Consider the following 26362-nt stretch of genomic DNA (forward strand, 5'->3'; position numbering starts at 1 on the left):
GCTCAGCACTCTGTACACACCTTCCAAGGTTCCAGGCAGGAGTCTTTCCCAGCCCTACCTGGAGATGTCAGGTACTGAACCTGGGACCTTCTGCATATATGGCAGCTTCCTATGTCCCTATCTCAAGAGGGTACAAGCCAACACAACAACAACGCTGGCAATTGGGAAGGTCCTGTTCAGAGCTGACAATGGAAATCAGAAAGCCCTGGTGTAGCTGCAGCCATCATAGCTTGTCTGTAGAACTGCGGTGCCTCTGTTGCCTGTGAAATGGCTAATCTCCCCTCAAAACGGTTGCTCAGTTTACTTTCTATATAAAGCAAGCCAGACATTGGCATTTTGTTTCATAACATTTGCCTCTGCGCGAAGCGGGTTACTTTAATTTTATCCACAGTACAGTCTGGTTGATTTTTATATACGTGAGAGCAGCAGGAGTTTGCTCAGTAACTAGGGCAAATGAGTGAAGAGAGAGGACTAGCTCATGGGAATTGGTGATCCACTCAGATGAGCAGGTGGCTGATACCCAGGTTTCCAGATAATTGGATGCGGAAACAGCTATCAAGTCCCAGAACAGGAGTCACAAAAAATACTGCCAGAGCAGTAGCAGGCACAAATATGTCACAAACGGAATTTGAAGGAATGCGAAAGAAATTCTGCTCTAAGAAAAGTTGGATTCTTCAACCTGCATAAATTACGTGTGTGTGTGTGTGTGTGTGTGTGTGTGTGTGCGCGCGCGCGCATGCAGATATATTCTGCAAACATAATTCTGCTGCCTCTAGGGAAGGGGGGAGGTTTCCTCTCTCTTTTTATCAATTGATCCTGCAGTTAAACATGATGGGAGTAGTGCAGGAGAAATGGGGGATGTTCCTTAAATGGAGTGAGTGAGTGTGTAAAAAATACTCCCCTTCAAAAAACCAATATGAATCTGAGTCTAACATTTTCTGTTTAAATATGATACAACTCTTAAATTTAAGTCAGTATTTTGTGCTATGCTTGTGCAGATAACTTGTCCAAAACAAGAACAGGATGCAAGGATTATCTGGCTTTTAGGCCATATTTATGTGTCACTTTGGTTAGTGACACATCCTTAAAATTGTCATGGCACCAGCCTTGGTCCAGCATTGGTAGAAGTGGTAACTGTTCAAACATAATGAGAAGGGAAGCTGGCAGTGTGTATAGCCAGGAGCTGGTCTGCTATGTTTTCCTGTTGCTAATTACAGCCACTTCCTCTGGTTCATGGAAGAGTGAAATTGACTAGACTGGCTCACACACAAGCAGCTTCTGGGCTACGCGATTTGGCTCCTAGGGGAACATTTTGACAAGGAAAGCAAAATGAAATATTACTGCATGTGCTGAAGAGAGGGCGTATACAGTATTTCATTTAAAAAAAAATTAAACATGCAAACATGTTCCTGAAGTGGTATGGCATTGCTGCAAGGGAGCAGATGGATTTGTACTTTAAAAAAAAAAAAAAAGGATTACTGTAACACGAATGCTCATGTGGGTAAGTGGATTTGTACAGATTTTTCACTGTACTTGCAAAATCAGGCTTAAGGAGAACCTGCTTCGACACTCTGTGCTGGAGGCAGATAGGGTTTCAATTAAATGGGTATTGGAAAAGGCCAAACCATTATGGATTGCTGGAGTGTCATTTGTTGCCAAGCATGTTATTTTGCAGCACTGGAAATTGAAATGTTTCCCATTGTAGATCTGAGTAATTCTGATTCCGTTTGGATAGCCTGCTTAGAGTTATTTGATGAATGAATGTACAGCTATACAAGGTTCCTATCCATGTGCATTGATTTATGTGCTTTAAAATACAGAATTTCAGAAGGAGAGTATTGGGGGTGGATGGTAATGTATGCATTTTATATTATAATGCTGAATCGATCAGACTGTATGCTTTGCATTAATTATATTTTGACTAGGTACAATTGTAGCTCCTTTGAATCCTGATATTCTGTCACTGTTGCATTTCAGTTGCGTGGGAAGTACCTGACTGGCAACTGAAATTAATTATTGCTCAGATTAAACGTCTTAGACATCCATGCAGTTCACACTTGTGTTTCAACCCCGATGAGTCAGTGTATGCTAAGTTTAAAGAACCGCACAGCTTGCTGAGCGTTTATCTGTTAAAAATCCTAGAAATTAGACAGTTTGCAGTTCTGTCTAATTAATAAGGCTTCAAAGGATGCAGTCATTGGACCATAAGATACAAGCAATTAGAGAAGCAACTTGTGCTGATTAGTTCTATGAACTGTGTAAGGTGTCCTATGTTCTAGTTTGAAAAGTGACTAAACAACAGCATTATGGGATTTCCAGTTTACACAGCAGGAAAATGCTTGACTAACAAGCAGAAGGTTGCCGATTCGAATCCCCGCTGCTACTATATCGGGCAGCAGAGATATAGGAAGATGCTGAAAAGCATCATAATCTCATATTGCATGGGAGGAGGCAATGGTAAACCCCTCCTGTATTCTACCAAAAAAACCCTACAGGGCTCTGTGGGTGCTAGGAGTCGAAATTGACTTGACGGTACACTTTACCTTTACCTTTACTGTCTCCAAGTAACTTCCAGGAAAACCTAAAGTCTCCAGCTGTGGGTGTTTTTTTCATGCTGAACGAGCATAGTTAAAATGACATCTACTAAAATGTACACATTTAAGCAACCATTGAACAGCATGTCTGATAAAAGCCGCTTTTTTGAGGTCACAGTTACTGACGAGGGGAGGAAGGCGGAAACAGAAAGACAAAGAAAGTACTCAGTTTTCCCACACCCTTTTAAAATCTCTATCATATTCTTGCAAACTAATCACGTGTTATTGCTGCATGGTTTGTTCCACCAGCTTCCTCCCCTGAAAAAACTGACTTTCTTTTTTGATCTCTCAGAGCTACAATTTCTCTGTGTGGTGCCCTAATTGTGCACCGCAACTCAAGAGTAAGCATTCTTATTTTGTGAGCTGAAAATCCCTTTAATAGAGTATTTGAATAAGTCACTGTTAAGCTGGTGCCATCTGTGCTCCGTCTTTGTGTGTGGTAATTAATCCTGAAGTTTCCATGTTGTGTTCCAAGACCACTTGTGAGGGGGTATTGCTTCCAATTTCCCAGGTGGTATTAACTATTCTGTTCAATGTGCTAAGACGGAGTAAGGCCTCTGGGCATCATGATGGTAGTATAATTAATTGCCTTATTATGGAAAATCCTCCATCCAAAATGAGTAATAATGTCCAATTTGTAATATTCCCCCTCTGTTTATTATGCAAAGCCACCTAATGGCGCAGCGGGGAAGTAACTTGCCTAGGGAGCAAGAAGTTGCTGGTTCGAATCCCCACTGGTATATTTCCCAGACTATGGGAAACACCTATATCGGGAAGCAGCAATCTAGGAAGATGCTGAAAGGCATCATCATCTCATACTGTGCGGGAGGAGGCAATGGTAAACCCCTCTGGTATTCTACCAAAGACAACCTCAGGGCTCTGGGGTCGCCAGGAGTCGACACCAACTCGACGGCACAACTTTATTTACTATGTACAGTCAGCAAAATAGCCATACATACAAACCAGGAGATGTCTAGATATCCCTTTGCCATAAGAAGCAGTGGTTCAGAATGGCATCATTATCACTGACTTTCAGGCCATATCAACCCTGCAACATGCAGCTCACGAACTCTCAGTCTGGGAGCGCGTGTTGTTTCATGGCAAAGTTTGTGAGAAATTTATACAGATGGTATTGTTTGCTTTGAAATCCTCTATAGATGGAGGATTACCATGGTGTCACTCTTGCATGTGTGGGGCTTGGCTGCAATGACATTATCAAGATGGCTGTCATCACACGCATATTAAATCTCATTATCAATAATGATGTGGCTAATTCTGTTCTGTAAGGTGACCTTGGAAAGGCATTTTCACAACCTAAAAAACATGACCATATGATTGCTGGTGATTGGCGGTGGGGTGGGCTTTTTTTTTTACATACCAAAAGTGGGGGGGATGTGATTTTTAACACCAATTTTCAACTAATTGGTCAGACACCCACAATCACAAAAACAGGAGTGTGCAAAGCTCCTGAAGGTGGGTGGGGCTGCAGGGAAGGGATTTCAAGGATCCCAATTATAAGAGAGAAAGCATGCATCAGAAGAACCAAGCTCATTAAGAGTACCTTGAGGCAGATATTTAAGGTCCAAAAACTTGTTCAGATTTATTAAGGAAGTTATATAAGATCGTAAGCCTGTGTCCCTGACCTTTATGTCTTCGTAGTGCGAGAGCAGAACAAGGAAGGAAGAAAGGTTGGGGTGGGGGCGGGGGGTGTATGCAGAAAGCAGGTACAAAGAGGAGGTGGAGATCTGAGTGTATCAATCTGCCCATCAGAAGCCAGGACAAAGAAAGAGACACCAAGAGTGGGCAAACAAAAAGGAAGACCCTTGCTTTCTATCTCTGTGGTCAATAGGAACACTTTAGTGACTAAAGTTGAAAGGGGCGGGCAGGAGGTCACCTTACCTGCGGCCACACCACGGTGGTGGTGGTGGGCTGGTGGCAGCTCCTCTAAGCCCCACCGGCACTCCCCCCATCAATACGGGCTGGCAGGGACCAAGTTCACCAAACAAATTTGCCCCTGATGGCCCATGCTCACCAGGCCCCTGCCGGCCCCGTTGATGGGGGATGCCATAAGGGCCTAGAGGTGATGCCGCTGCTATGGAGCCACCGCGACTAAGGTGATCTCCTGCCTGCCCTCGCTGCCCATCCTTTTCAACCCAACTTTCGTCGCTAGGGATCCCTGATGCTTGGCACCCTTACCGGATTCCCCTTTACAAGCATCCCAAGCTGGTTAAACCGAGCTGAACCAGTTCAACCCGGTTCACGTGGAGGAACCAAACCGCCCTTTGGGTTCTAATGAATCGGTTCACGGAGCAGCGGTTCAGTTAGAATTTGATTAGAATTTGAACCGAACCGCTGCTGGTGGATCTGTGCACACCCCTAGTAGGACAGAAGGCATAACGTGTCAATGCTGCAAGAGCTTTATCTCCAACATGAAGGATGCTTTTCCTACCCAATGAATGATTGTGTGAACTAGCCCATTGTGCTGAATGATGATGCAAATCACCTTGCGTCTACAGACAAAAGGCAATATATAAATGCAGTACATAAATCTGTGGAGTATATTTATATCCCCTCTCTCCTCTTTGTCATAACGAACGTACAGTGTACTCTGTGGTAGTTGTCCCTAGCACAACTACTTCTTGGAAGGAAGGCCTAGGTGTCTTTATAGTCAGAGCTGAATCAATATTAAGTCTGGGGCAATGGAGGGAAAGGAATCCGTGCATTAATTAAATGCTCTGGTGTCTGAATAATGCAGAGAGACAGAGTAAAAAGCTCTGTTGTCATGACAACACCATCCCTGGAAGCTCCGAGATGCATCTCCTTCTGCTTACGTCCCAAAGCTTCCAGCATTCGGCTATGATGCGAACTCAGTTCCAAGCTGTGCTCTAAACTCTGAGCAAGTGCCCTGGGCCACAGCGGAGGCATCAAAGATGGGTTAAGAAGCAATTTGCAAGGGCTTGCCCTATAAAAGAAATGGGTAGCTGGAACTGGAAGTAAAATACCTTCTAGCAGTAGAGAAGATAATTTATCAGTGCACACATGTAAACAAAAAGCACACCGCAAATCAGAAGCTCCTCTCCCTGCCTTCATGCAGTACTTCTGGGAAATCCAAGTGCTTCACAGACATTAGGCTGGTTCACGCCATAATCAAAAGCACGTTCAAAGTGGGGCTACCCCCCATTTTAATGAACTCACTAAAATGCCTCCAGCCCAGGTTCTTCGAACTAGAGTTAACCCAGATCCTCTACGGCTACGAATATGAGGAATGTTTATATACCGCTCTTCAACAAAACTTCCAAAGCGGTTTACATAAATGTAAATGAATAAACAAAATTCGCTCTCCTATTCTAAACGTTTGTAGGAGGGGAAGAGAGCTCTCCTACCTTGCTCTTCTGGTTGTGTGAACCCACTTACCTTTGCTTCCCAGTTTTCTTGAAAAAGTTCCTACGTGTGTAGGTGGAAAGTTCCTACGTGTGTCTTATGGGTGGTTAACCTTTATGAGACATATGCCATGTTTGTTCACAGAAACCTCGAGATTAGGCAAGATCGGGTGGTCCATGCGAATAAGACTGCGCTATTGGCATGGAAGCTGTTGCATGGCTTTGTCCTGAAAGAGAAATGTACCTTATCTAAAGGGAAATGGGAGCAGAGGTGGAAACAGACCATTGATGTAGATCCTCCCATCACATGAGACACATCTCTATCCTCACGCTTCAGTTATTGTAGTTGTATTACTTGTAAGCTCATATATGTAGGTATTGTTGTTCGAGTATAACCCTGTGTAAGCCTCATGTATGCGTCTCGGATTCGTAATGTAACTTTTCAGTAGTGTTGCAAATCAAATAAAGGAACCTTGCCCAGAAACCTTGCCCAGTTTTCAGGGCATAGCAGCCGTAGTCCGGGATGGAGGCGGGAGGCCAGTGGCAGCCTGGGTTCTGCCACCACCACTGCAGCCCCCTAGCCCCGTCCCCCGCCCTGCATCTGAAGTCAGACGCAGGGAGCGCTTAGCCCCACCCCCACTTCTGATGTCAGATGAGGGGGCATGTCTGGGGCACCAGGCGTGGCCCCTTAGGGGCAACGGCCTGGGTTCCTTGAACCCATCTGCTCAGGAGCTGTTATGCCTTCCAGCCCACCCCCATATGGTCATGTGAACTCTTGTTGGAAACCAAAAGCCACACAGCAACATTATTAGAATCAATCAAAATAACATCGAATACCAGTACCAGGGGTGGAGCCACCATTGTGCAAACGGGTTCAAAGAACCAGGGCCACCCATGAGAAAGGCGGCCAAAGCCCGCAGTGCTGTGTGGCTCGGGCTCCGGAACACTGCCTGAAATGGATGGGGGAGAACTCTCTCGGGGCTCTTCGGAGCCTGGGCGTGGGCAGGGGAGAACTTGTTCGGGGCTCTCTGGATGTCACGCACATGGGGCATCACTAGAGGGGCCACCGAGTGGGGCCAGACACCGGCCACCATTTGGCTGGCTCCATGCCTGTACATCAAATATTTATATACCGCTTTTCAACAAAAGTTCCCAAAGTAGTTTACATAGAAATGAATGAATGAATGAATGAATAAAATTAAATGTCCCCCTGTCCCCAAAGGGCTCACAATCTAAAAAAGAAACTTAGAAGCTTTTGGGAAGCTTGCTGTTCACAACTTGTATGTTGTTTTGATTGGTACTAATAAAAGTGTGACCTATCCTGTTGTAGTCAACAACCCTGTAAGGTAAGGTCAGGATTAGGATCTCCATATTTGATCTTAGAGGTCTGTTCTTTCCTCATCTGACTGTCATGAATCTGACCTAGAACCAGACGTTCCTCATCTCCCGGGTCAGAAAAGGCCTCCAAGATGCTGAACTTCAGTTTTTTGGCCAAACATACAGAGTCTCTTATCTTTGGAATCAACGTTGACTTTAGCTGAGGCGACCGTTTCCTAACGAGGGATTATTCTAGCTGCTCTTGCAAAAGTTCTCGTTGTTAAGAAACCAAGACCTTTGCTTAGGTCGTGTTTGGATCAAAGGTGTGTTTGTGGAGGGACAATGTATCCCCTTAAAACTAGCAATATAGAGATGAGGACTTTCCTATTGCATGTCCATATTACCCGGTAAACATGCTGATCGGCATTGCTAAGGCTTCTTGCTCAAGAATCTGGTTCTAATTTGTCATTTGACTGTTTCCTGGACAGAAAGCATCTGCTAAAGAGATCTGAATTAGGTGAAAGGTGACTGCATTATAAAGTAAAAGTAAAGTGTGCCATCGAGTCGATTTCGACTCCGGGCGCCCACAGAGCCCTGTGGTTTTCTTTGACAGAATATAGGAGGGGTTTACCATTGCCTCCTCCAGTACAAGATGGTGTCTTTCAGCATCTTCCTATATCGCTGCTGCCCGATATAGGTGTCTCTCATAGTCTGGGAAACATACCAGTGGGGATTCGAACCAGCAACCTTCTGCTTGTTTGTCAAGCATTTCCCTGCTGCACAACAAACTCAGGTGACTGAGTGCCTATCAGTTTGGAAGCAAAATGGGACCACTCTCCAATTAGTCAGTGGTTTCTACCTACTTGGGACTCCCAAGCTCTGCACAAGTAAGCATTTTGTGACTGAAATGAAAAAGTACAGGCAAAAACAGCCCGGTGAAGGTGGACAGAACACCCTCTGCCACAAAACCATGTAATGCTGATGTGGTTCAAAGTGGGGACCATCGCTCCGAACCCTACAATGATATATACTTAAGCCTGAAATTATTGTGTTATGTCAAAGATCTAAAATGCTGGAGAATTTTTAAGTAAATTACCCTTTATCTGATTCAAATGATTTGACATCTTTAAGTGTTGCTAAGTCTTGTTTAACAGCAAGCAACGTCCGACAGAACATGTGTGCTTAATCGGAATAGGTAATATGGAGAGAGAGATGGGTTTTAAAGTTTGTTGTCAATGTTAATCTGTCATTAATGTTATTGTTACTAGGTGATGAGTATCTATGTACCTATTACATAGATAATAGAGATAATGATAGCTAATGAGAGAGTCATTGTGGTGTAGTGGTTAGAGTGCTGGACTAGGACTGAGGAGACCTGAGTTCAGATCCCCATTCAACCATGATACTAGTTGGCCAGTCACTTCTCTCTCAGACTAACCTACTTCACAGGGTTGTTGTGAAGAGAAACTCAAGTATGTAGAAAGTGGTGACTATTCACATTTCCTTGAGAATGTTGACGATCACAGACAAATCTTGCAGTTGTCTGAAACTCAGGAAGTACCTGAGCACGTTAGGAGTCTCTTAAATGTCATCGTCAGCCTCCGCTGGTGAATGTCAGGGTTGATTTGATTTAAATCAAATTTATTTAAATCACTTCCCGGAAGGACTCTATTTTAATGATTTGAATCACAATTTAAATTACTAGTCAGAAAGATTCTATTTAATCATCATTGTCTATAACAGTGCATTCTGGTTGTCTAATATAACCTCCACACATATTTAGAGATGCATGTAGGTTTCATTTTTAGAAGGTAGGCACACACTTCTCATCATACCGTTTCATTCAGACAAGCCTTGCATTTCGCTGTTGCACTGTTTGCATTTCTCACACGTGCCTTTCTTGCCCACAGGTACAGGAACTTCATTAAAATATTCCCAAATGGGGTCTCTCTTATGGCCTGCTGACATGACAGATGTTTCCATTCAACAATAAAGACTGTTCCTCACCTTGCTGGAGTGGTTGTGGGATGAAGGGAATCTATTTTCATCTTTGGTGGACCTGCAGGGTCTTACACTTTGGGTCAGAGGTATTCACAAAGATAAGCAAGATCACAAATCAGAAAATAGGATTATGCCCATTAGTAAATATATTTTATGGAGTCAATACTGATGTGTTATCAAAAAATAAATAAATAGTGGTGTTTATGGTTAGCTATAGCTAAGCACTGGGAAAATCAAACTGTGTCAATGGATATCGGGTATAAGCATCTATGGCATATTGCGATCTCAGAAAAGTTAACCCATATTATTTGGTCCCGTGCAAATGAGACCGCAAATAACTCTTTTTATGTAATATGGTCAGATTTCATTCTCTATACCAATCGGGAGAATTATGGTTGTCTTTTTACCCTAGATAATATTAGAATGTGGATGGATTGATGAATCGGGGTTTGTCATATGATGTTTTGCTGTTTGTGTTTGGATTAATTTTGTTCTGCACTGTAAATGTTATTCTAATAAAGTTGGTGGGGTGGAGGATACACTTGGAAAACATTTCCTCCGGACTGCAAGGATATGCTCTGTTCACTTTTGGTTTCACTTTCTATTCTACTCCCTATTTCATGCATTTATATGAGGACTCCTCCTCCTTGCTCAGATCTGCTCCATCCCCCCAAATCCTCTATTCATTCATTGACCTTTGTCTTTGTTCTTGTAGGGGGCTTGACTTTGTGTGTGTGTGTGCTGCAGGTATACCACCTGTGTGTTTTTCACAGAGGGCTATTAGCTCACACTTCCTCTGGAATGGAGGGTTTGTATTTACATATCAGTCAAATTTATCCCAAAGTCCCTGCAAGCTATCAGGGAGCACTTCACACACAATTTGGGTTTTTCATTGCAGCTGAGAGTGTAGCCTGATTTATAGTGGGGGGGGAATCCACTTTTTGTGTCTGGTTTTTGGGGGCAACTTCAAACTCTCAATAAACCCTCGCAGTAAACCCACGGTAAAGCCAGCTGTGTGAAACATTCCCTGCAGAATATGACTGATCAGGTCTCTTATCTCTGATCCCCATATATAGCTGTTAACATGTGCATAGAATATAATTAGAAGTTATGATTAATATGCATGATGATCTCTTTGACCTCTCGCTGCGTAATGGTGCAGTGGGGAAATGACTTTACTAGCAGGTCAGAGGTTGTCGGCTCGAATCCCCACTGGTATGTTTCCCAGACTATGGGAAACACCTATATCAGCCAACATCAATATAGGAAGATGCTGAAAGGCATCATCTCATACTAAGCGGGAAGAGGCAATGGTCAACCCCTCCTGTATTCTACCAAAGGCAACCACAGGCCTCTGTGGTCACCAGGAGTCGACACCAACTCGATGGCACACTTTACTTTAGTGTGCTTATTTCACTTTACCTTTGAGTTAGGTTCTTTATGAACTGGTTTTTAATCAATTTAATTTTTTAAAAATCTGATTTATTTATTTTATTAAAAAATCCTATTTAAATTTTTTTAAAATCCATTTTTTAAAATTTTCAAATCATTTATTTTTTTATCAACCCTGGGAAATACACCTATGTGTTTTGGCATGCACAACGCTTATCTGGAGTTTTCTGCGTTTGCATGTGAAGGTCAGCATTCACCAGTGCTCGGGCATAGCCTGTAATATAAGCCGTTTTGAATATTACAGTGTGGTTACTCCCCCTAGTGGGGGAAATTATACCATGATCTTTGACAGGTTGTAAAAAAGAAGGGTTGGTGGTGAGGTCTGGTTGCTCCTGATAAATTTTTTTTTCCCCCCAACAGTAAATTATTTACCAAATGAATTTTTTCCCCTCCTTCCTTCCTGAACTGCATGCATGGGCTAAACTTTTTGATGCCATCACCACCTTCTGCCTCCCAATACTTATGTCTTCTCCCAAGGAAGAGCTACCTCCTTGTGGGTTTTCTCTTTGGGTTTCCCTACTATCTATCTACAGATGTGCACCTAGGTAATTTTGGAGCCTGGACCTAAAGGCCTTTGGAGGGCGCTCCCCTGCAAATTAAGCATCATCATGCTCCGCTGGACGACCACGCCAACCGGGACACACTAAGGAGGATTTGGGAAAGAGGAATCTATCTATCTATCTATCTATCTATCTATCTATCTATCCTATTTTTATAACACCTGATATACACATCTCTAGGCGGTGTACAAAATTTAAAACACAATGCAAAACAAGATAAAAACAGTTCCAATTTTACAAAAATACAGTAAAAACAGTCTGATAAAAACAAATTAAGCAGTTTAAAATTCATTTCAGTTAAAAGCCTGCCAAAACAAATGTGTCTTAAGGGTCTTCCGAAAAGCAAACAGAGAAGGAGATGCTCTCATTTCAGCAGGGAGCCTATTCCAAAGCCACGGGGTAGTTTCCCCATTTACTCGTAATATGCTAATACCCAAAAATATGAATGAGGGAGGTGATTTTTTTCATGTTGTTTATAGATCTGTTTTTTCCATTTCTGTCCTCCTTTTTCAGCCACAGGGTCTTCCCACAATTAAAAGCTGCCAATTAAAATGGATACAGTCATGAGGAAAATTCAAGATATGAAACCTCAAAGGAAAATCACAGTAGGAAACCGACATATATAATCAGCTCCTATTATTATCACTTATAAAAGCGTCATCTCCTCTGCTCATTAGATAGCTAGCTATTGTACGGCACCGAGGGACTCCGCACCAGAGATATATAGTCTAAAATCACTAGGTGCTGTGCAAAAATTAAAAATTAAACAGCAGATCCTGCCTGCAGAAGAGAAGTCTCAACACCGGAAGGCTGACGTCTAAGCTTGCCAGAGATAATCACTCCAGAAGTTGCCACGGGGCAGACAGACCCTCATTAAAAGCAACGGCCGCTCTTTTCTTTGTGTTTGGCTACAAATGAACAAGAACATCAGAGTGATTGAGAGCAATTCTTTTGTGACCTGCTTGATCTAATCGGGAGCTGTGCCAACAAGCCACCCCAAAGGCAGCTGTGTTGAGGGGCATGGGAAATCTGACTGCAATCTGAACAGAGGCACCCTTTAGGGAGGGCAGAGAGTATCCAAATCGGGCACCTAGGTGCACTGCCCATGTGGTGATTTGCCAGGAGGCTGGTCTATTAAAGGTAGAAACTAGGGCTTGGCTGTTAATCATTTGTTATTGGCTGAAACTTCATCTTCAACTAGTAGGACTTGTACCCAAATTTCTATCGGTCACGCCCCAGCCGTCTTGGTGTTTGAAGATAGTCAATAAACTCCTTTTCCTTGGATTAACTCCAGACTCTTTACTTGAAATGGACCTTGTGAGAGCAAAAAACATGGTCCGTCAGCCACTGGAGGAGGATATTGAGCTGCAGAATGAGGTGACTTGTCTGCCTGCATTCTATAGATCATTAAAGATCGGGTCGGGTTCTTCTTCTGCACTGTATTTGACATCTATTACTTTTTCTAAATTGCACTGGGCCGTCTCGAGAGCCCGTTTTAATGCTTTCCCCTCAGCTTTGCTCACCTGGAAGTTTCAACATCTACCCATGGAGGCTTAGCTTTGTCCTTGCGGCTCCGGTGAAATCGAAACTATTGCTCATATTTTATTGTACTGCAGTTTCTATCGGGATTTTAGGCACTGTCTGGTTTCACCCTTATTGACTAGATTCCCTGGACATTCTGATGATTTTCTAGTTAAATTTTTACTTGCGGATAATGACTCTTTTATTTCTTATACCGTGGCGAAATTTTGTTATATAGCCATTAGGGTGCGCAGCTCCTTGACTGATTCAAAGGGGAGCTCGGACTGTTTATGAGACTGCTGCGATGACAATTTGGTACCACTCTAATTGCTATTGTGATATTGTTTGTCCGTCTTTTGCTATTGCAACCTTTGTAATTTTGGGCTTTACTTTTGGTCGATGACCGTAAATAAATAAACTGAACTGAACATCCAAATCTGCTGCCTTATACTGAGTCGGTCTCTTAATCCATCTAACCCGGGGATTTCCCCCAAGGTCTTAGGCAGAGGTCTGCTCCCAGTCCCCTGGGGGTACTTGGGAGCCTTGTAGAGGTACACAGGGTACACAGAACCATCCTGCTTCACTTGACTCACTGGAATGCGATTCCATTGGCTCCCTCTCTACCTGGGGAGGGGAGGAGTGTCAGGCAGCATCCCTCCCTCCTCCTCTCCACGTGACTGGCAAGCTATAAATGAATGAATGAATGACTTTATTACAGCCTTTGAATAACCAAAATACAGCTAACAAGCAGATAACCATCAACGAATTAATACATCTGTACGTTCATCTTCACTTTAGGAATCGGTGTCCTAAATACTAATTAAATACTAATTACCATAATATTTAATCTAAATATAAATGCTATTATCCTTGACATTTAATTATACTTGCCTGACCTCATAGGAGTACTTGGAAGCCTCGTAGGTTGTACATGGGGCATACAGAATTCCCCTGCCTCCCTTGACTCACTTGTGTGCTACGCCATTGGCCCCCTCTCCAGCAGGGGAGGGGGAAGGGTGTCAGGCAGCATCCCTCGCTCTTCCTGTCTATGTGAGTGCCTAGCTAGATGCTCAGGCTCAGCCCATCACTCCCTCAGTCTGTATGACAGGCTTGGCAGTGAGAGGTGAAAAGCTGCCTCCCGGCTCCGGGGGTCTCGTCAGCATGCCCTGCACGCTCGCACAGGGCATGCTGCAGCTTGCGGGCGCCAATTGGCCCCCGCTCCCCCCAGCCCCCACCGCTCCGTCATGGAGCCAGCAATCGTGTGGACGGCCGATCTGGCCGCCCAAGGCTCCCTCCCCGCTCACCCCACCAAACCGGGTCTCACGGATCATGAGACCCGGTCCCGTATCTCATAACATATAACCACTGAAGGGCTTACCCTCCAAGAGTTTTGCCTAATCGTTTTATTTTCCAGCCAATTATGCGAATTGTCATCATTGCCATATCTTGCAGTGAACTCTTTATGGGTCTGCCCGAACACATCGGAGGTTCAAGTTCCACAGTACCGAACAACCACAGAAGCTCAAGTCGTTATGAAACTTTATTTACAAAACCAGCCACCAACGAGCAGAAGCCAGCCTTGTATCTTCCAGCGATGGCCTTTGCCACAAACATGCAACATTGTTCGTTTTCCAAATGGAACGTCTTCTAGCATTTAACACATACGTAGACTTGGCACACTATAAAATGCATAAACAGTGTACACAATGGCCAACTGTGTTCATTGCAATTTAAAAAAAAAATTTTTTAAAATCAACCTCAAATACTAGTAGTGTGCAAAAAGTTGCCTAGCGAATCCCCAGCTCTTTGCCAAGTTCTTTCTTTTAATAATGGAGGTACTAATTTATGTCCGTCATATTATTCTTCTAAATATGATTCTCAGATGTTTGGAATCCGTGCATAGGACCAGGGGCGTAGCAAGGCTGGAGTGGGCCCAGAGACAAGATTTTAAAATGGGCCCCTGCCTCACTTTAAAAGGTTTTGTAAATTGTGGGTGATACAAGTCATTTAATGGTACCAGAGAAAGACATGCTGTCCTGGTAGCTCCAGGTCTTAACACTCACATCCATTTCGGAGGATGAATACAACTGAAGGAAGCCCGGGCGGGTGCATGGCTGGGGGAGTCAGTCATGTGACTTGCCTCTGGGGGGCCCCCCAAGGCAGTGGGCCCCCAGACAACTGTCTCCCCTTGCCCTATTATAGTTACGCCCCTGCATAGGACAATGCTAAATCAAACACTAATCCCTACATACCATTAACAACAGGACAACTACATCTGTATTCTGCTATCTGGGTCTGCTTCTTCTTGGGCTCATATGTAAGGCCTGGACCAACAATCATTTGAATTGCGGTTTAATGTGGATTACCCACATTAGTGTGTCACACTAATGCCAAGGTGGCTTATGGCCCGAAATGAATCTGAGGTTCCCACCTTGGTGTGGGCTCACACAACCATGTTTAGGTTAGTAACCTACATTAAACCTAGATTTGAATAATTGTGTGAACCAGGCCCAAGCAGAGGCTAGGATTGCCCCAATTCTATGTAACATACGTCATATCGCCCTGTGTTGATTACCCCATGTGAAAAGCTGAGCTAGCTATGGATAGACAAGCTGTGCAGGATGTATTTACTTATTTTTAAATATTTCTATGCTGCCCTTCTCCAAAGATTCAGGCAAACATCAGGCTAACTATTGCTTTATTAACAAGAGTAGCACCGTTAAAACCAAAGAGCTTGGTGACAATTATGAACCATCTCTCGAGTCCCAGGAAGCATTTCCGTGCATACCAACCTATTGTTGAACCCAAGGGGAAGAACTGTGATATGCAAGGACAAGGCAGTGGAGTGGTATCAGGAATGTTAATCATTTAATGAAACAGTTATTATGTACAGAAAGGCCAGTGCAGACTGCTATTCAGAGCTCTGTTTTGTTAGCCCTGCCTCTTGTTAGCACCACTTCTTGCTGCTGGCTGTTTGTTAGCCCCGCCTCTACTCCAGGACTGGAATACAAGTAACTAAAGCCCCATTCAAAAGCTGGCCTGGAATCTGGATCAAGAAATGGATTAAAAGAGGCAAGGGCAGTCTGCCTTCAGTGCTCTTGCTGCTGGCTGTTTGTTAGCCCCGCCTCTACTCCAGGACTGGAATACAAGTAACTAAAGCCCCATTCAAAAGCTGGCTTGGATCAGGGAATGGATTCACCGAAGACACCACAACCAATGGGAGCAGTTCAGCCTCACCTTTCCCGGCTTCTCTTCCTTGAGAGGAGAGCTGGTCTTGTGGCAGCAAGCATGATTTGTCCCCATAGCTAAGCAGGGTCTGCCCTGGTTGCATATGAATGGGAGATGATGTGTGAGCACTGCAAGATATTCCCCTCAGGGGATGAAGCCGCTCTGGGAAGAGCAGAAGGTTCCAAGTTCCCTCCCTGGCAGCATCTCCAAGATAGGGCTGAGAGAGAGAGACTCCTGCCTGCAACCTTGGAGAAGCTGCTGCCAGTCTGTGTAGACAATACTGAGCTAGATAGACCAACAGTCTGACTCAGTATATGGCAGCTTCCTATGTTCCTATAGTCCCCCATTCCAATGCAAACCAGGGCAGACCTTGCTTAGCAAAGGGGACAATTCATGCTAACTGCCACAAGACCCGCTCTCCTCCCATTTGACTATGGCCAAGGTTTCACAGAACACATGGGGTTTTGAAGGCCGTCCGAGGAGTGGCATCATGCAGATGTTCTGGGAAGGAGTTCCACGCAGAAGGGGCAGCAACAAGGGATTGGCCCCACACCCACCTAAAGCGCTGACAAAGGTCAACCCATATTCACTTCATCATACAAACATTGCTCTGTGAACTGGCTCTGAATCATCCCACCCGAAGAGCGTCTCAGGTATTTCAGCCAGCTGGCAGAAATCGTAGTCGATTAAGTATCTGAGTTTTCTCATATACCATTAATTTCTACATTTGCTTATGAGAAAAAGGGGAAAAAGCATGCTTTGTTTTCACTGATGCACCCATGGCATCATCTGAGAAGAGGATGTTCTCTGTTCTTTCTCACAGAGGAGGGAATACCCCTTTTAATACGGCACCTGCCATCTGCAATTTTTTTTAAAAAACCCTTTATTAAAAAATGTGCATGTTCTTTTTAAAAGTTGCTGGCTGATTCATCGGGGATACCTTTTCAGGTGATCAACATGTGCCTAGCTGATTCATCTAACCAGTTAATCAACTCAGTGAGGCAGCTCTGGTGCTGAGTCTCCCACAAGTGAAAAAGGAGCCCACCAAAAACTGAGCCAAGAGGCAACTTTTAAAAGTGGTGATTCTCTTTACTGAGCAGGCGGAGAGCAACTGGCCCTATCCGTCCCCAACACAGCATCCCTCCAGTGGCTGTTGCTGGTGTCTGTCATGTTCTTTTCTTTCTTGTTAGACTGTGGGCCCTTTTGAAAGGGAGCCCGTATGTATGCATGTATGTATGTATGTATGTATGTATGTATATCTTTGTATTCCACTTTGGAAACTTTTGTTGAAAGCGGTGTATAAATATTTGCCACAGGTGAGCCAAATGAAACCGAGACAAGGTGAAGGATGAACAGGGCTGCAGGGATGGGGTAGCCAAAAAAGCAGAGCATCCCAAACAGCTGCTCAAGTGTGCACAATAAAACATTATATTATTGGGGATATTGTGCACAATATATACTACTGTGCACAGAATATATTATTGTGCACAAGACAGTAAACCCATTCTGTGGCTTTGCTCAAAGGACACACAGGACAGTCACAAATGGCCTTACAGTAAAAAGCAGTCAGGATGCCCAGAATAGCATTAACCACATGCAAATACAGCATCGTATCGAGAGAGGTGACATTTATAATTAGACCCTCCTTGGCGTACAGGAAGCCCTGAAGAAACAGAAATCAAGGAGCACAGCATCCCAGCTTGTGTGCTTAAAAATCCCACTGCCAGGGTCTTTGGGCAGAAGTCACATGGGGGCCAAGGACATCCACGCCAATGCCTGGTCTTCAGGATGAAATCTCATGTGCCCCCCCCTTTTGGAGGGAGAGGAAATCACGTGGGTAGGGGGGTTCCAGCTGATTAGGTGTCAACATGCAAATCTATCCCTTCCTCTGTGCATCTGTAGAGCATGAATTGTCCCCGTTCCTAAGCAGGGTCTGCCCTAGTTTGCATTTGAGTGGGAGGCTACATATGTGAGCATTGTAAGAGCTTCCCCTTAGGGGATGGGGCCACTCTGGGAATTGCATCTAGGTGCCCAGTTCCCTTCCTGGCATCTCCAGATAGGCCTGAGAGTGATTCCTGCCTGCAGCCTTGGAGAAGCCGCTGCCAGTCTGGGTAGACAATACTGAGCTAGATGGACCAATGGTCTGATAAGGCAGCTTCCTATGAAACCTCCATGTGGGAGGGTTTTAACATAAGAACTGGGCCCATGTTTTAAAAAGGCTGCTGTGTCTTCTGTGCGAAGTGTTCTCCAAGATAAAGAAGGGATATTGATGAACAATCTGTACAAATGTGTTGTGGGCAAACATGAGTTGGAAAGGAAACCAGCTACCTTGGACAAGAAGAAATTGCCTTTGGACCCCAAGCAGGACACCAAGTCAGCACCAAGGACATGGGGAGCTGCCTGATTCTGAGTCAGACCCTTGGTCAATCTAACTCAGTATTGTCTACACTGACTGGCAGCAGCTCTCCAAGGTTACAGGCAGGAGTCTTTTCCCAGCCCTACTTGGAGATGCTGCCAGGGAGTGATTGAACCTGGGCTGTTCTGCATGAATAGCAGATGCTCTATGTCTCAGCTACAGTCCCATCCCCTAAGGGGTATCTCTTACAGCAGGCAGCACTCTTATGTAGTCACCCATCCAAATGGAAACCAGGGCAGACCCTACTTAGCAAAGGGGACAATTTGTGCTTGCTACTACAAGACCAGCTCTCCGCCACATGCCAGAAGCCATCATAAAGGGGGCACAGTGATGTGCGGATTGGCCCTGAGAGTGTCAAAAATGCCAAGCCTTAGAGAATTTTGGCAACATCCCTACCAGCCAAACTATCGTTTTGCACCTGACTCTGCCCCCAAGGAAACTTGACACTTGGATTCCGCTGGTCCACCTCAGAGTTCGGGTACCAAATGAAGTCAACCTTCCAAGTCTGAAGTCATCCCTAAGCTAGTTTGTCAACTGGCCAATTTGAAACGAGCTCTATCGAGGTAATGCATTTGTGTGCTTCTTTTGGGCCCAGCCAGCCATCATTTAAAAACCTCAGCCTCTCTGCACGTTTCAGTTTTCCAGTTGCATACCTTGCGGCGAACGTGTATCTGAATTTGTACCTGCATTTGAGTGACTTGATTTCCTCTCTCTGCTTCCTTGAGGGAGACAGCAGCAGTGCGTGGGAGAGGTTGCTGAGCTGAGGATACTGAGAGGAATAAGCAACAGTTTTTTCAAACCGAGGACTGAGTAATCTGGTCCTTAATCTGGTGATCTGGGTGATCTGGCACTGCTAGTACAAGTAAACAAGTGATCAAACAGCCAGTTATTTTACCAACAAAAGTGACGACATTGACAATAAAAAGACATTACAAGTTAATATCTGCACACAATAAAAATGACTAAATGTATGACAAAAAAACCAAACACTTTTTCACCATCTCCTAACAGCAACAGAGTCATGTTATTTTTGCTGCTCTGGTTCCACTAGCTGCCCCTGCAGTTTTTCCCCTGAACCAGGCAATAGTGCTGATTTCTGAGATTTAAAAAATGTAAACCAAGCAATTGGTCCTCTTCTTCGCACATTACATCTTGGTATATCCTAAAGCAGGTGTAGGTAACCTTGGCTCTCCAGCTGTTGTTGAACTACAACTCCCATCATCCCCAGCCATAATAAACAGTAGCTGGTATGATGGGAGTTGTAGTTCAACAACTGCTGGTGAGCCAAGGATGCCTATCCCTGCCTTGAGATCTTTCTAAGGATGCGTCTAAAAATGCAAATGGTGAATATGCAAACATGGGACTGTGACCGGTGGTACATTCAGCAGGATTGGTGGACGCTGAATGCTGAATGTTCACTCAGGGCAAGTTCATACGATCCACCAGCAAGTAAGTAGGAGGGAACTGGCAGTTCTCGGAGGGAGTGATCTCCCAGAGAGAGTGTGGCCAAACCTGTCCACTGTTAGAAGTGAGAATTCTAAAGCATTGCTCTTAGCACCGCAGAAACCTCACTCACTCAACTTCTATGGCTCATGAATGGTGCGTGTGGGGACCTATTTGGGAACTACAGAATGGCTAATGGTAATAAGAAATGCGCAAAGACATCAGGAATTAAAAAACCGTCCAAGTGGTTTCAGCCCCAGCAGCTGCTGCCTATTAGAAAACTGGACTAGGTTAAGTAGATGTTCTGCAGCAATCCTGGCCTCCGGTTTTAGGAGAAAAAATTTTCTTCTATTTTTTTAAAAGGCTGCAGGCTGGAGCTATTCTAGATTTGGCAAAACTAGGGCTTGTTATATGAGGTCACCAAATAGGGCAAGAGATCAGGAACCTGGTTAGCTTAACTTAAACACATGTAAACAAGAAGGCTTGGAGAATACTTACAAGCAGAGCCCAAACTGCACAGATGGGCCAACACAACCTAACTTTTATCAGAAAGAGGATGTTGAGCCTCAGGAAGGCAAGAGGCCTCCAAATACCAGTTGCAGGGGAGCAACAGCAGGAGAGAATCAGAGAAATCTGATGGGCCACTGTGTGAAACAGGATGCTGGATTAGATGGGCCTCCTTGGGCCTGATCCAGCAGGGCTGTTCTTATGTTAAGGAATTTTCTCCCCATGTCCTCTGGAAAGGGAGAATGGATGTGGCCCAGCCTAGCTTGACTCATTCATGTGATTCAGACATCATGTCGAACCATGACTAAGGAGGCACAAACCTAGCCTGTTCCTACGACCCAGGAGATTGTAGTTAAAGGGTTAACTACGACAGCTGGGCCGAGGCGCTCCCACGGAACATGACGTGAGAACTTGTGCTGCATCGGTGATCGTAGTCCCACCACTGTGGCTTACTAGGATGAAACTATGATTAGCAGTTAACAATCAGATTGTGTTGCCGATCGTAGTTTAATCCTAGCTAACCCAGTGGTGGGACTATGATTGCTGGTCCGGCATCACACTCCACGGGAGCATGCCGGGCTTGGTGAACATAGTTAACCCTTTAACAACAATTGCTGGGTCCTAAGAACAGGCTCACCATGGTTTGCTATGATATCTGCACTGACAAATCACAGTGTGCGATCAGCCAGCAAACCAAAATTGGAAACTGTGGTTTGAAATAGATTTGCAAACCATGGCTGATGCGAACTATGGTTTGACATGATATTTGCATTGACAATCCCTACTTCAGGGTGTCACTCCGGCACTGGAAGTGCCCACCCCACTAGGGGTGTGCGAACTGGCTCAAAATCAAGCCGGTTTGAACTTGAACCGGTTCGGTTCAAAGGCTCGACCTCAGACCAAACCCAGTTTGGTACAAGGTTGAGCTGAACTGACTGGGCTGACTTGGGCCTGGTTCGAAGCCACTTCTTATGAGTAAAATGGCTTACTTTACAGCAGGGATTCTCAACGTGTGGGTCCCCAGATGTAATTGGACTTCAGCTCCCATAATTCCCAACCAAAGGCCACTGGGGCTGGGGATTATGGGAGTTGAAGTCCAATAACATCTGGGGACCCACACGTTGAGAAACCCTGCTTTACAACTTGTTCCAGTGGTTGCGGTGACTGGGGTGGCCACGGTGGCGGTGACTCCCCTGACCCCCACCAGGCTCCCTCCAAATCTCCAGGGCTGGTTGGTCAAATTTGAATAGGGCTGGTGGCCTCGTTCTGAGGGGGCAGTGTCGAGCCGGTCTGGTTCGAATCCAGTTCAGATTCGAACCGAACTATGAAAGCCGGTTTTGTGCACACCCCTATACCCCACAGAAAAAGGGAAGCTGAGCAGACGGGAAGCAGAGTCACATCTTTAAACCATGGTGCGACACAGTGGTTGAATGGCGCTATCATGTGAGTCATCTTAAGCTGTTTTCTCAGAATGCTCTTTTTTGCAGTCCCCACTTTCCATGTATGTATGGCACATTGTAGTCTAGATTCCACAGGCTGATCTGTCTGGAGGTGGGTGCTGGTGAAGGAATGGTCCAGCCTTGCGATGGGAGTCCCACTTACATGACCCCTTGGTCCCTCTCCCTTATAGCTCTGCCCTTCTACGAGCTGCATAAAACTCTTCCCAGTAAGGCAAGCTTTCTATGGCCACAGAGCAGAGTCGGCTCTACTATGAGGCCAGGTGAGGCAACGAATCTCGGGAATGGGCGACAGACAGATCTAACCAGGAAGCACAGTCCACCAGGTGGCTCCTATTCATTTCAGTAGGGTTAGGGTTAGTAGGGATTGTGCAGGAGAACTTCCCAGTGGACTGTGCCTCTTGTTAATTAGTGAGGAAGGAGGGGAGGTCTCAGGCTGGCCCCAGTTTGGAGTTTGAGGCAACCTGCAGTCAGAGCATGTTTAGGAACATAGGAAGCTGCCATATACTGAGTCAGACCCTTGGTCCATCTACTCAGTATTGTCTACACAGACTGGTAGTGGCTTCTCCAAGGTTGCAGGCAGGAGTCCCTCTCAGCCATATCTGGAGATGCTGCCAGGGAGGGAACTTGGATCCTTCTGCATGCAAGCATGTAGATGCCCTTCCTCAAGCATCCCCATCCCCTAAGGGGAATATCTTACAGGGCTCACATGTGGTTTCCCATTCAAACGCAAATCGACCCTGCTTAGCAAAGGGGACAATTCACGTTTTCTACCCCCTAGACCAGCTCTCCTCCCATAGACTCCCATGACTGCAGGTGACTGGACCAGAAACAAAGAATGCAGCACTGGATCGCAAATGCTGCTTTGTGCGAATGGCTCCTTACAGATGCAGGCAGGATTTAGCCAGCATGGCCCCAGAAGAAAGACCCACTCTCGTGGGTAAGGCCAGGCTGAAGAAGTGCCCCATTTTCCATCCAGTCTCTTTTATCTGATGTTTGAAGAAATGCAGAGGGGAGACAAAATGCAAAAGGAAAACCCATAGTGGCTTTAGGAGTCCCACATAAATGCCCCTGTGGTCTGCGTGGTGTGCATCCTGGTTTCACATAATTTTTTTTTTAAATAACCCAAATGTGAATATTTCAAAGAAAATTAGGCTTGATTGTTTTGTTCGAAAAAGTGTGGGGCGGGGATGAGGGTAATGGAATAGGAGTAGCCTCATCCGAAAGGCTTTCCAGTGTCTTCCCTTCAGACCAGTGAATATTCTGAGATTGCCGATTGACCAGCCTTCTTTGACAGGGAACTTATTCACATCCTCAGAGGCAGGTCTAGTGGCGTTCTCCTTCCACGCGCTTCTTGCGAACTAAAGAGAGGGGAAGGAAAAAAGGACAGCTTGGTGAGCATCAAGCGGCACTTTTCTAACACTGCTGCACTGACGACCTCCAAAAACACAAACCACATATATTTCTAGGTATATTATATGATAAAGGGTGCTGAAAGAGGTTTTTCTCTTTCTAGTGGGCAAAAGCACAAGACATTGAGGTCATTTACTCAATCAAAAAACTGATGCTGTACTCATGAGCAACCAAGCCCAGGCTCGTGCGGTGTATCAGTGCGCGGGGAATCGTCTGGGTGTGCAGGGAGCACGCCCAGCAATGGCACTTTGATCATCTGCAGGGGAAGTAGGTTTAACTGGCCTTCCATGCAGCCCACTCTGGAGTCCTTCTCACAGATCGTGATAAGAGGCTCAATCACTTCTACCCAGGTTTTCCTCTTACCTTGCTTCCACACAATCACTTCTTCCCTGTTTTTCTTCTTACCTTGCTTCCACACAGTGAGCCCTTTCCCACGAGCAGTGAGAAAGGGCTACCGGGTCACCAGAGGCTTGCCTCCCACTTTCCCCCGTACCTCCTGGGGCTGCCAGACACTTATCTTCCCCTGCTGTCCCCGGGCCCGTAGCCACTAGTGGCAAGACAGGTGTGCTGCCATTTTGCTGCTTCCAATCAGCGCTTCGTGGATGTGCTATTCGGATTGGGTGCATTCTTTCTTTACTCGGAGTGAGGCAGAGGAAGAATGCACCTGACCCAACCCAAATGGCACATGAACAAAGCACCGTCTGAAAATGGCAGAAGGGCAGTCCGGCCCATCTAGTGGCCATGCCCCCTGCATATTATGTCATACACAGGGGGCAATCTCCTGTTCTGCCCAGTTTTGCTCCAAGATCTGAAAATACTCAGATCTCAGGGCAAAACTGGGTGGAACAGGAAACTTGGGGAATGTTATTGCCTTGTGCCAAGCTAGAAAGAGAAAACCTCATTGATACAGATTCCAATCACGTGGCATTTGTGACATTGCTTTGTGCAAAGGCACAAATCACATTGATGCATTATCTGTCTTCCTCTTCTGGCTCGTATTATTCACCTAGACAAAGAGAAGTGGTTTCTTTTTTATTGCTACAGAATATTTGATGCTCCTTCCCGGGCTTTTTCATGCACAGCACAGCAAAAACTGTCAGGGAAACCAAACAAACAAGAATGAAGGATGGCCGAAGTTCCGAGAATGAGGCAGTCACTTTTTAATGGGGCGTTTTTGACATTTTTTCGGTTCTGTTTCAGCTTGCACAACACAAGAATTCCAGGCGTCATCATTTATCATGTTACTTCAGTGGCAGATTAAGTGTGGCGAGAAGTTTAATATGTGCAAACCATGCAATTCTTCCTCAAGATCTATGCAGACTAAAAAATACAATACTTTCCCCCCCGTTTTTTGCCAGAGTAAATGCTCAGCAATATTTGAGTTGGGATCCTGAGATGCATCCATCTTTGATGCTATAGCTAATGTAACCTGGCCACGCAGAAGAAGCAGCAGCAACGTAACAGGCTTGTTTTCACACTAAAACCCCTGCTATCTTGGCAAAGAGGCACCTTTTAATGTGGTGATTCTCTTTATTTAGCAGGGGGAGAGTAACTGGCCCTATCCACCCCCAGCACAGGACCTCCAGTGACTGTTGCTGGTGTCTTATTGAACGTTTCTTTTTAGCTTGTGAGCCCTTTGGGGAAAGGGATCCATCTTATTTATTTATTATTTTTCTGTGTAAACCACCCTGAGCCCATTTTTGGAAGGGTGGTATAGAAATCAAATCAATCAATCAATCAAAGCTGGGTGGAAGGAGCTGGGTGGAATGGGAATTTATTGAGCTGAGGGTGTGTCTGGCCCTGTAAGAGGGAGATTGAAGGGTTTGGTGAGCAATGAGATGACTTTAAAGCATCACGAAGCATGCTGGGATGCATCTCCCACAGAAAGGCCAGAGATAGCAAGGCCATTCTCCTGCTCAAAAGCTGGGTAGGAGGTGTGTCCAGCCAGGCTCCAAGCCCTGTGCGGACCCACAGAGAACAGATTGTGTTTTTGACAAAAATCAAGGATCTGGATAGGGCAGGGTGGGGCATTCTTTTCCTGTGCCCTCAATACAGTACTGGGTACGTGATGTGGATCGGCTGCCACCATCCTACCCAGATCACAGCTAGCACACGATCACTTCCCCCCTACTTCAATTTTTGCCATCACATGACTATTTCTCAGGATTAGAGGCTGGCGGGATGCTCCTCCCACCCTGATTTTATTTATTATTATTTTATTTTTATTTTTTTTACATTTATATCCTACTCTTCCTCCGAGGAGCCCAGAGTGGTCTACATGGTTACCTTTATCCTCACAACAACCCTGTGAGGTAGGTTAGGCCGAGAGATACATGGCTGGCCTAGAGTCACCCAGTGAGTTTCCTGGTTGAATGGGGATTTGAACTCAGGTCTCCCCAGTCCTAGTCCAACACTCTAACCAGTATGCTATGCTGGTCATGAAAGCCAGCCCCATGTAGGCATAGAGCATGTGTAGGCGGAGAACCCTCATAGCTGAAAATAGAGGAATGAAAGTGTGTGGGAAATGCATGACAAATCTCAAAACAAAAGAAGATGCCGTCTACAGAGTCAGACCCTTGGTCCAGCTAGCTCAGTATTGCCTACACTGACTGGCAGCAGTTTTCCAGGGTTTCAGACAGGGGTCTTTCCCAGCCCTACCTGGAGAGGCTGCCAAAAATTGAACCTGGGACTTTCTGCATGCAAATCAGATGCTCTACCACTGAACAACGGCCACATCCTCTAAAGCCAGGGTAGGAGTTGAATACTGCATGTTGTGTCAGAACCTACGCATTATATTATGTTGTGTCAGAAGCAACTACGCATTATATTATAGGCATAGTTTGACTCATAGTTTGTATTATTAACTATCATCATCGTCGTCGTATGATTATGATGATGATTAATTATTATTTTATTATTATTATGGTAGAGAAGGCTACAGGTGTATCTCTAGCATAAACTGGTTTAGTAGCCTTTCCTTCTCTCCCAGGGAACTCTGGGGACTGTAATTTTGAACTTTCATGGCTCAGCGAGAACTTCTGGCTCATAGCTTACATCCGTAACCACTACACTA

General features: G+C 45.1%; 1 protein-coding gene and 1 long non-coding RNA gene across 3 annotated transcripts in view; one reads left to right on the plus strand and one right to left on the minus strand.

Annotated features, from left to right (window-relative positions):
- Positions 1-1309: 1309 nt before the first annotated feature.
- LOC128335053 (uncharacterized) lies at positions 1310-13204 on the plus strand. The gene is made up of 3 exons (XR_008311493.1): positions 1310-1501; positions 9202-9378; positions 11818-13204. It is a non-coding gene; the product is annotated as an uncharacterized LOC128335053 (long non-coding RNA).
- A 6141-nt stretch (positions 13205-19345) lies between these two features.
- The window catches only part of LOC128334790 (tropomodulin-2), a 41304-nt gene continuing 34287 nt past the window's right edge, over positions 19346-26362 (minus strand). For both annotated transcript variants that reach the window (XM_053272010.1, XM_053272009.1), the window contains one exon: positions 19346-23237. In XM_053272010.1, the coding sequence (XP_053127985.1) occupies positions 23203-23237 (35 nt within the window). In that variant the 3' untranslated portion in view covers positions 19346-23202. The remainder of the gene's footprint in view (positions 23238-26362) is intronic.

The sequence above is a fragment of the Hemicordylus capensis genome, chromosome 10, assembly GCF_027244095.1.
Source record: "Hemicordylus capensis ecotype Gifberg chromosome 10, rHemCap1.1.pri, whole genome shotgun sequence".
In the NCBI taxonomy this organism is placed as follows: domain Eukaryota; kingdom Metazoa; phylum Chordata; class Lepidosauria; order Squamata; family Cordylidae; genus Hemicordylus; species Hemicordylus capensis.